We start from the raw sequence: 11,313 nt of genomic DNA, 5'->3' as shown, positions 1-11,313 counted from the left end.
GGTTCAAATCAGATAATAGGGTGCTCCGGTATCACAATTTGCTTAAAGCGTACCTAAACTCAGAAATTACACTTTACATAAAAGGGTTGTCTACAGTAGAGTAACAATTCTGTTTTGCGGGTTTTTTTAAAGTGCAACAGTCTTTTAAAAAAAAAAAAAAAAGGAATGAATGGGAGCACATAGCCTCCCAGGATACCTACGTCACCCATCCCAGGAAGCTCTATGGTGCTCCTTTAGCACATGCCTGAGCATCCTAGGCATGAGCAGAAGGAGCCCTTTTGACAAAAGGAAAAAAAATTGCCAATCTCACACATGTACAGTGAGATCAGCAAGTTTTTTTTCCCACCTACGTCACCCGATCTGAAGCCTACATCAGGTGACTTTGTGAAGGAGAAGATGGTGGCACCCAGAGCGCCTGCCGGAATGATGCGGGACCTTATTGGTTTGGACCTGATCCTGGATTGGACTGCCCTGTAGGATTGAAGGTAAGTGTATTTTTGTTGTTTTGAGTTTAGTTCCTCTTTAAAATAATTTAAGAAAATTAAAAGGATTCCAACTTGCATGCCGCTGCACAGAAGTTTAGAATCTCTGCAATTCTAAAAGAAGATCAGCTATCCCATCATCTATTACTTACAGGTCTCCATACACCCCCCAGCTGGAAATTGAAGAGTGAAAGAAATAATGAACTGAGGAGTGCATTTCTCTGATTTATTTTCACATATCAGAAGCACAACTTATAGGTTCCTTATCCCATATCTCTCTTTCCCAGTCCACAGTCTTTACAGATGTATGCATTCCAAGTGGCATTGTTTTGTGTATTTTACATGTGTCCGCAAGTAAAGATCCTTCATATCTTGCTGTGATTAAAAAAAATGTAGTACTCAGTATTACAGATATAAATGCACAAATAAAAATGTGATATATTTTAGCTAATCAATTGTTAAATGTTGTGTCCTTGTCACATCCTGCAAGTTGAGAAAAACAAAAGCTATTAATCCTATCAACTTCCATGTGGATTAACAAAGGCAGACATTTTAAAGTTTAGCCTGTGTGCCAACCATGGCTCCCCCATAAAAACTTTGGCTACATGAGTGTGAGCTTAAAGGTAAAAAATTGTGTTCTTTTCAGGATTCACAGGTGAAAACAAAGCAAAAGCATGAAGAAAAGAAAAAGACTAGTACACTGAAACATTTATAATTTTGTTTTGGAGTTTAGATAAAACAATGACCTAGACCAAGTATGTAGATTAGATATTTTAATTAGTTAGGTAAATTGGAAGTCACAACTGTGTAGCCAGCCAGGCAGATAGCAATTTTAAGAATAGGTCTGCAACAGTATCCTCCATTCCATTCTCTTTGCTTCCGCACTAGGCCCAATCAATAACTCACTGTATGATTAAGTGCAGATCTAAAGAGAATTTTAATAAACTAGGCTGCCAGGAACTGGTTAGTTGAAAAGAAAGCTTTAGCAATCGTTTATACTGGAAATAAAGACGCAGTGTAGTACAAGTCTGCCCAGAAAATGAAATGGGTAAAAGGTAATGTAACACTTTTAAATAAGCTGAAATAAAATTTATTTCAAATTCATTGCCACGTGTGCTCCCTTTAAAGCACCAACCAAAGGTTTTTTTAGCAATTACAAGCTCTCCAACACAATGCTATTTCTCTGGCTCAGAGATTTCTGAAATACTAGTGTCACAAAATTAGCAACTATTAGCACACAATTCCTAACAATGAATACACATTGGATTGTCAAATGTTTACAAATCCGAAAAAACATGTCTCTTTTGATGAGAAAGTAAATACATATTTTTTTATCTTGTACTCAATTTCTAACATTTTGGGGTTTTAATTTCTTTCAAGAACACAAACAATACCCTGATACACAAAATACTTTCATCTAGTTTGTGAAATGTGCCCTTTGCTCCCCACAGTAACCCATGCAGTACCAGCCCATATATACATTCATCACTCTGTAGCATTTATTTCATTTACTCCACTGAGATAAAATGTAACAGACAATGGGTAATGTACAGACAAAGGGAAGTAGGTCAAAGCACAGAACAGAAGGTGAACAGAATAGAAGATAACTTGGGAGGGGAAGCGCTGAACAATTTGGAATTGGTCACTTATATAGAATGTCGTAGTGTCCAGGTCGGTAGAGAAGGAAAACTTGTGGATTTGATCCTTCAGGAAACACATGGGTGACTGTGCTTCCACCCTCACCCCTGTCCATATATTCAACCTGGATTGAAACATTCAAGGCTTGGGAGAGAGCAATGATGTGGATGTGATCACTTTCCTTACACATGGGCTCTACCTCCTAAGCAGAAGACAAAAGATAACACAACCATGGGTGAGGAAATCAGCAGAGACAATATGAAGTACAAAAAGGTATTAGAAAAAAAAATTAAAATGGATATTAAAATAAAAGATACACACATAACATACAAAAACATACAACAGTCCCCAAAAAAATTACAGTAAACTCAGGACATCTATAGTAGCTGGTACTCTGGCCAACTAACTAAATATTTAAAATCTGATCCCACTTACTAAAAACAATAAAATGCAAGTAACTAACAATTATAGTATCAGAGCAGCAGCGAAAAAATGTTAAGATTTCCAATGAATACAATCACTTTCTGATAAGGGGATGGGCTGCAGACCAGAAAGCCTATTTGACCATAATTCTTTAATAAATTAAAACAAAATGGAGTTAAAGATAAATATTTTAAAGGAAATGATTAAATATATTTTTTATTTTTATAGTGACCCAGGGTCTAGGTTCTATTTCTCATTGGATACGGACAGCTGGTATGCTTTACTATCCAGATAATCATTTACTATGTTTGTACTGTTACAAGGTTACATCTGTGCACAGTACTAACTGTACAGAAAAACATTTATAAACAACCAAAATATTTGCCTTTTTCTTATACATTAAGAAAATATAATAACTGATTAACAATTCTGGTCAAAAGTGATAAGCTTTAAAAATCCAGCACAGCTTTCCTTTACCTGCTGGCAGAATTCCTTTACGCTTCTTCCCCCTTCTATAAAGTGCTGGTAGAAGACACTCTCTCTCTGCAGGTGACCGGATGTCAGAAGACGCAGGTAGACAACCACATAGTCTGAAACAGTCTGCTCATTAAATGCAGATAGTAGCTCTGACACTGCAGGATGCTTCTCAACGAGAGAAATTAAATCCATGAACTGGGTGTGTAGAAGAAAAAAAAAACAAGATTGGAGGTCATAAAAAATTACAAGATACTGCATTCTCTACAGCTAGCATTTCAAGATTTATAGCAATTGCCTGTTACTGTAAGTAACAGAAATGCATTGGGAATAACCAAAACAGTCTGCACTGCATTGCCATAAATACTCACTGTATTGTGGAAATCTTCTATAGTAAACTCTGTAAATCCTTGTTTAATGAGCTCTTCCTTACTGTGAAGTGACACTTCTTTAAACCTTCAAAAGTTAAAGGGAAATAAAGAAAGGTAAGCCATGGATATAGAGTGCAGAGAAACACAGAAGAAAAAGTTTCATCAGAGAGAAGAGCCTCACAAAGAAAACAGTAAATAAACATATAGAGGAAAATAATTTCTACTTTACCGTGCTAGGTCAGGACCTCCGTCCAACAAAGCTTCTAAGTATGAATAGCCAAATGCCCGATAGAAGCAGTTTCCATCTGGCCGTGTTCGGCGTATGTGGGAATATCTTCTGTGTAAATCCTATTGCAGTAACAAAGACAAGAGACTTGGTTTTCACAAGCAGCATATTACTCTAGTAGAGACCTAGCATTGGGCCTGCTTGTATAAAGCTCTCCCAGGCTAGAGAGGATAAACTTTCATCAGTGAAGCTGGGTGATTCAGAAAACCTGGAATGGATGACTTCAAAGTAATTTGCTATTTGCTAGCAAATATTTGAATCCTGGACCAGATCCTTTCCAAGTTTGCTGGATCCACCAGCTTCACTGATGAAAGTGTATCCTCTCCAGCCTTATGGAGCCTTAATAAATCAGGCCCATTATAGCAAGGGGCTCCAGACAGAATTTAATTGTCAACCCTCTAAGATGGACAAATGTTTTTTTTTTTTTTTTAATTTATCCTGAATTACATATGAATCAACATTGATTGACATGACAATCTGGCCGTCCCTGAGACAACACATGAGCTTCTGAGGGCTCTGCTAGGAAGCAAACCCCTGACCTGTCGCCCCTATGAATAATAATGGTTGCCTAAACGCCTTACTCCAACAACTTAGTACTGTTTACAATTACCTTAATTTTTTCTTGGTACACCTGATCATCGGGAGCATATTCCTGATACAGTACAGAAAGGTCCAACCGATCTGAGAGTAGTGGAGTCTGTCCGGCAATCTAAGATAAAGAAAAATACCAGTGTGTTCAAAACTGATTGGTGTAAACATTTACTATTTGTCATATTGTCCATCTATACTGCTTTTATTAAATGCTGTTTTCATTCTAGATCCAGGTAGTCCCCCAGTTACCTACGAGATAGAGACTGTAGGTTTGTTCTTAAGTTGAATTTGTATGTAAGTCGGAACAGGTACAATATTTTAATAAATGCAATTAGGACAGATGTTTGCCTTAACATATTATTAGGCAGTGTGGTGTCAATTACTGGATAAAATCCTTACTGTGAGTTAATCACAAACAAAGCAAAAGAAACAAATAAAAAAAAAAACAAAACAAATGGAGCCTAGACATTCATTAACTTCTGGAGCAATCTGTGCTTTGATACGCAAAAAAAAAAAAAACTGCAGAGTTTGTCCAGGTCATTAAAAAGTTACAAGATGTTGCAGAACAGCAAAAAACTTCTTCTGCAAGTAAAGTGCCCCCCCATCAAGCCTATGTCCTGCACACAAAGGAGCAGGGAAGCCTGTCCTAGCTAGGAGTGGATATCATTAACTCTTTATGAGTTAATGGGGGGGGGGGATTTTAATGAACATTGAAATCCATTAGATGACCTTACAATGAAGGTATTTGTCCCTCAGTTCACACATGATGGATGATATTCCACATTAATTCACATACTAACCTCTTGCTGTATACGGTCCTGCTGGGCAATAATGGCTTCATCATATGTGAGGCAATTTACACCTACAAACAAAACAAAAAAGTTAGTACAGTTAATTGATAAAAAAAAAAGGAAAATGGAAAAAATGTATTCCATTCATTGCAAAAAAAGCTTTACATATTCTTGTTGTAAATACAGTGAGGGAAAGAAGTATTTGATCCCCTGCTTACCAGTCAATACCTGTCATAGTAGGTTTATTGTAGGTGTGAAAGACAAAATAACAAAAGAACCCTCAAATACCCAGTGCTCAAAAGTCAGAGCTTGATGTGCATTGTAATGAGTGAAATAAGTATTTGATGCCCTATCAACCAGTCTAGAGACTGGCTAGGCCACTCCAGGACCTTCATGTGCTTCTTCTTTAACCACTCCTTTGTTGCCTTGGCCGTGTGTTTTGGGGCATTGTCATGCTGGAATACCCATCCATGACTCATTTTCAATGCCATGGCTGAGGGAAGGAGGTGCTCTCCCAAGATTTGACGGTACATGGCCCCGTCCATTGTCCCTTCGATGCGGTGAAGGTGTTCTGTCCCCTTACCTTGGCAGAAAAACACCCCCAAACCATAATGTGTCCACCTCAAAGTTTGAAGATGGGGGCGGTGTTCTTGGGGTCATAGGCAGCATTGCTTCTCCTCCAAACACGGCAAGTTGATGTGAAAGAGCTCAATTTTGGTCTCATCTGACCACAACACTTTCACCCAGTTCCCCTTTGGATTATTCAGATGTTCATTGGCAAACTGCAGATGGGCCTGTACATGTGCTGTTTTGAGCAGGGGGACCTTGCGGGCTCTGCAAGATTTCAGGCCTTCACGGTGCAGTGTGTTACCAATTGTTTTCCTGGTGACTATGGTCCCAGCTGCCCTGAGATCATGGACAAGTTCCCCCTGTGTAGTTTTGGGCTGCTTCGTCACAGTTCTCATGATCATTGCAACTCCACGAGGGGAGCATGGAGCCCCCAGACCAAGGGAGATTGACAGTTTTTTTGTGTTTCTTCCATTTGCGAATTATCGCAACAACTGTTGTCACCTTCACGCCAAGCTGCTTGGGGATAGTCTTATAGCCCAGTCCAGCCTTGTGTAGGTCTACAATCTTGTCCCTGACATCCATTACCAGTTCTTTGGTCTTGGCCATGGTGGTTAGTTTGGAATCTGATAGATTGCTTCTGTGGACAGGTCTTTTTTTTTTTTGTTACTGTAACAAGGTACTGTAACAGGTACTGTAACAATCTTGGATTAGGAGCACTCCCTTATAGAGGGTGCTCCTAATCTCAGCTTGTTACCTGCATACAGGGAAGACACCAGGGAGCCTGAAATCGTGCTGGTTGATAGGGGATCAAATACTTATTGCAATCATTACAGTGCACATCAAGCTCTGACTTTTGAGCACTGGGTTTTTCAGGGTTCTTTTGTTGTTATTCTGTCTCTCAGACCTACAATGAACCTACCATTACAATTATAGACTGGTCATTTCTTTGTCAGAGAGCAAATGTACAAAACCAGCAGGCGATCAAATACTTCTTTCCTTCAATGTAACTAAACATCCAACACTTTAAACTTATTTGGGAAAAGTTTAATCTAAATCAAGATGTAGGGGTCTTTTTTCATATTTATTTGTGGAACTCCACTCTACCATATGTCTATTAACCAATTCATGTAAAGCAGCTGATTTTGGTCAACAAAAAGGTGTGAGGCTTGTAATGTTTGACTAGACAAGGGCTCTCCCCATACAGAGTCTAGTTTCCTATACAGTGCAGCGGCCTGGGTATTGCTCATGTAACACAATTCTTACACTCCTGATTTACTGTCAAACATATACTTCAGTATACTCCAAGCAGACACAAAGCATTCCTTAGTTTCTCCTTCTCCAATGGTTACTTACAACACTTTACTTAATGGCAGCCTACATGATTAGAGGCATACATACAACCAGGAATATTTTAAGTACTGTAAACCAGCATTGACATAATTCTGCATCATTCTGAGATCTTTGGGTCAGCATATTAAAGCGTACCTAAACTCAGCAGTGTTCTCCCCAGCCCCTTTTAGCCGGGCATACCACCCAGCACTTTTCAATAACCACCCGGCTGTTTTCGGGTGCTAACTGAAGAGTTGGGTCACAATACAGAGGCTGCCACGCGCCTACAATTTCTTCCCACCTGGCTTAAAAAAAATTCTGGGATTAACACTGCTCAGAATTTTAACTTTACATAAAAGGGTAGACAGTACAAATTGTGTTTGTTAGCGTTTTGTTTTTTTAAGTGAAACACCCTTTTAAAAAAAAAAAAAAAAAAAAAAAAGCCTGGGGCCAGAAATGATTGTCAGGGATGGTTTCCAGTGACAGGTGAAACAAATAAGCACTGTACAGGTGGCCCTGCTTGTTCAATGAAAATGGTAAAAAAAAGGTTAATGGATAAAAAGAAGGGGCAAGCTGTTCCCTTATTACGATTTACCGCTGCCGGCATTAACATTTCCGCCGTTCTGCGGCTCTGGCCTGTGCCCCAGAGTGGGGTGAGGAGAAGGACCCTACTGGCGGGCACACCGGCCAGAGCTGCGGACCTTGTCCCTCATACAAAACCCAGGCTCAGGGAAGTGGGCGGAGTTATGTCATAATTACGGGGGAGATTTCTCCCCCCTTTGCATGTGCGGTCAGGAGCCAGTAATTTTAGTAGTCCGTGGGACTGAAAATTTGGCGACCACTAGCCTAGGCTAACGTCAGGAATCCTGGGAGGCTCTTGGCTGCTCCTTTTCGCTCAAACAGAAAAATTTGCCAATGCATGGGCAGTGAAATAGGCACATTTTTTTTCATCCTACATCACCTGATCTGGCACCTTAAGATTCAAGAAGAGCAGAAGACAGCAGTACGCAGAGCACCGGCACGAATGTCAGGACAACACGGGACCTGGGAATGACACCCCGGAGTGATCAGACTGCACTGCGGGATTGAAGGCAAGAGTATTTTTTTGCCATTTTCAGTTTAGTTTCTCTTTAAGTTTTAACTTTCTCCTCAATTCCTTAGTGACAATGATCACCAGTACAAATGGATGAATCCCTCAGATGGGGACACAGACAGCAGTACAATTTGACAGAAGGTCCGACCCTATCCCTCTCTAATCAGCCTCCAGATACAATGTTACGGTCACTTTCCATTGTTGCATGTATGACCAACAGATGGAAGGGTGGGAGGGTTGCTGTGTCTGTGCTATGCAATGCAGGGGCTGGGAATAGAAAATATTAGGGAAATGCCGAGGGCTGGGCTGTGTGATTGCCGCACTCCCGCTGCACACAAGGACACCACAACCAACGCCGTGTGAGGTACAAAGAGCCTGCAATGATGGTGGGCGGCCAGCCTGGCTTACAACATGCCGGCTACATAGACCAGCCGCCTCCTTCTCCCCTCACATTCTCTAGCGCCACTCACCGTCACAGTCAAGCTGCTGCCGTTCAGGTTCCTCGGCCGCCATCTTTCCTCCGGTCCACCTCTTTCTACACCACTTCCGGGAACCGCAAACCGGAAATCCAGGCGTCCTTTCACCCAAGCGCTCCGGATGCGACTGTAACTATGGAAACTGTAATTGGCCTGAACTCTGCCTGTATTATAATGATGAATAACATGGTGGCTGTGTGTGGTAATAATCCAGCGCCAGTCTGTGCAGCGTGGTTCCATAAACTGTTTGGGACAGAGCTGGCACGAGAATCTGGAAATAAACTGGCCAGTGGAATAAAAGGAGGCTTATACAAGCCCATGGTCTGCATATATAATTTTCTAATTTAAACCAAATGTTTTGAGGTACAATATTGTATTGTAATTTCATAACACACTTTACTAAACCTACCTGGAGTGTTAAACAGGGAGCCACAGGCCTACTTTTGTACACCCATGACTGAATGATTCTGGCATTTAGAGAAAAAGTGTGCCATCTAGTGGATAGGCAAGTTTTTGTGTCATAGGGCATTGCAAGATTGAGAAGGGAGTACAGAAGGGAAAAGTGCACTTTTCAATGTAGTACTGCAGGGTATTTTTTATTTCTTAATCTCTAAGCAATTACTTTAAATTCCAGTAGCAATCCAGTACAAGTAAAATAGTTTTTATTCTGATCTCTGGATCTGCTTCAAGATGTCTTTAGTTCACTGTGCACAGGTGACTGCAGAATTTACACAAAGAATTGCTTTGCATGTTCACATGTTTCAGATGTTTAGATGTTTTCCCAAACGTGGTGCCCTCTCCTCTTCTCTCCCTATAGCCAAGAAAGGCTTGAGGTCCAGCATACTTACTACTGATATTTTGGAATTTGCTGGGAAGACAAAACTTTCTTTCAGAGATCTATGCTCTGAATTCCTTGGCTCTACACATCTTATTTCTGATATTTTTCAATTTTTTCAAAGAGACAAATGATTGATAAACCTTTACAGAAGTACCTGGAACAAGAACCTTTTTGGGAGAAACACCCAAAATTTCCAGGTGGCCAGCAAACAAGTTGGGAATGTTCGCAGCGAGATTTCACTATTGAAGTTTTGAAGACATACAATAAGCCTGGGGCTGATGGCCAACCATTATATTTAGCTAAAATTAAATTTTGCCTACACTGACCTTCTAATTCAGTGACATCAGCCTACAACACCCATTCCCCTCACTGCTGTGTGCATGTGGAGGCTGATATTGCATAAAGGCCAGGGTAGACGACTGGTGAAAATTTTTCATGAACGTGGAATGCAGTATATACATTTTGTATTTCAATATCTTTATTACATTTTTAACACATAGAAAATTAAAGGTGTGGGTAGCCGATGGCCGAGTGAGACATGTACCATCCGCGCTCCGTCTGGCCTAGGGGAAATCCAGCAAATATCAGCGCCAACGGCGGCTTGTACTCACCTCAGATGGGGCCAAAAACGAAGGGGAATCAGAAGACGAAGGAAGCGAGCAGCTCCAGCGCCTAGAACTGAATTGGTGGCTTTTTTGCTCCAGGCGCACGGCCCACACGAGACAAGGCCCTGAAGCGGCGGCCTCAAGTTGCCGCCGCCGCGTCACCTGATCTGGAACTGCGGGAGAGTGGCCAGTGTGTTGCTCCTCCGCCGGACCAAGCCCCCCAGCTACTGTTTTTTTTTAGGATTCCTCCTCCTTTTCGCTCAAGGACCCTCTGAATCTCCTATTAAAAGCCCCTGCATCATGGTCTCAGGATTCCTCCATTTCCAGTTCCCATTACATGCTGATGAAGACGTATGGGACTGGAAAGCTCACTTAAGGCCTCTCCCCACTAAGCAAGATTTAAGCACCAGTATTGGGGTTCTGGAGGCTAGCTGTAAAGCTGAATTTCAAGCTATTCAAAAATACCTGCAGCAGGTGACCAACACCACTACCATACTACAATCTACCTGTGCTTACTACTCAGGTGTCCTCCCATAGTGAAATTTTGGAGCGCCATGTAGCGCAAATTGCATTGCTCTTTCTGTTACATGATGATATAGAAAACCGTAACCGCCGGAACAATATTTGTATCAGGGAGCTGCCAGAATCTGTTTCTAGTTCAGAATTAGCCTCTGCAGTAAGCACTATTTTTGGCAAGCTACTGAATATACCATCAGATAGGGATTTGGAAATTGATCCTGTACACAGGACCCTGGGCCCACGAAGTAAGGACGCCCAATGTCCAAGAGATGTCATTGGTAGAATTAATTTCTACAGCACTAAAGAGGAAATCATGAGAAAAGCTAGGGAGGCTACTTCTATTGAATATGCTTGGGCGAGCATTCAACTCTTGCCAGATCTTTCTAAGTACACACTGGATCTCCGCAGGGCTCTTAAACCACTATTGCACACTCCGGGTTTGTACCCTTAATGTCCCAGCTACTATATGCACAACATAAAGCTATATGAGTCCATATTCTTCTACTCCAAGAAACTCATTTTCAAACCAACAAACTTCCATCCATTCAAAATCGATATTATACCACCCAGTACTATAGTTCCAACCCTAATGCCAAAACTAAGGGAGTATCTGTTGCATTTCACAAGTCTCTTCTGATTCAGGTGGTTGACTCCCTCAATGATATCCAGGGTAGATATCTATTTCTTAAGGTAACCATCTGGGGCAGGATGTACACCATAGCCTCTATTTACTCACCCAACCACCAACCAACTATATTTTCCGCCAAATATTTAGATGCCCTTAAGGAATTTTCAGATGGAACAATTGTGGTGGGTGGCGACCTTAA

At 41.1% G+C, this 11,313-nt stretch overlaps 1 protein-coding gene across 1 annotated transcript; it reads right to left on the bottom strand.

Annotated features, from left to right (window-relative positions):
* Window positions 1-694: 694 nt before the first annotated feature.
* Window positions 695-8,649, bottom strand: OTUB1 (OTU deubiquitinase, ubiquitin aldehyde binding 1). The gene is made up of 7 exons (XM_072421460.1): window positions 8,519-8,649; window positions 5,066-5,127; window positions 4,285-4,383; window positions 3,618-3,736; window positions 3,389-3,473; window positions 3,021-3,215; window positions 695-2,322 (listed from the first exon to the last, which is right to left on the bottom strand). The coding sequence occupies exons 1-7, from the start codon at window positions 8,559-8,561 to the stop codon at window positions 2,125-2,127; spliced, it is 801 nt and encodes a 266-aa protein (XP_072277561.1). The 5' UTR covers window positions 8,562-8,649; the 3' UTR covers window positions 695-2,124.
* Between the last annotated feature and the right edge of the window lie 2,664 nt (window positions 8,650-11,313).

The sequence above is a fragment of the Pyxicephalus adspersus genome, chromosome 9 (genome assembly GCF_032062135.1).
Source record: "Pyxicephalus adspersus chromosome 9, UCB_Pads_2.0, whole genome shotgun sequence".
In the NCBI taxonomy this organism is placed as follows: domain Eukaryota; kingdom Metazoa; phylum Chordata; class Amphibia; order Anura; family Pyxicephalidae; genus Pyxicephalus; species Pyxicephalus adspersus.
Note: the sequence above shows the minus strand (reverse complement) of the source record. Positions and strands in the feature narration are given on the sequence as shown.

What these genes read in the sequence shown, in the direction of transcription:
- OTUB1 (XM_072421460.1), bottom strand. Translation starts at nt 8,561, where the DNA reads ATGGCGGCCGAGGAACCTGAACGGCAGCAGCTTGACTGTGACG. An exon ending in GCAGCAGCTTGACTGTGACG is followed by an intron (nt 5,128 to 8,518) that starts GTGAGTGGCGCT and finishes TTTTGTTTGTAG; the next exon opens with GTGTAAATTGCCTCACATAT. An exon ending in TGTACCAAGAAAAAATTAAG is followed by an intron (nt 3,737 to 4,284) that starts GTAATTGTAAAC and finishes TTACTGCAATAG; the next exon opens with GATTTACACAGAAGATATTC.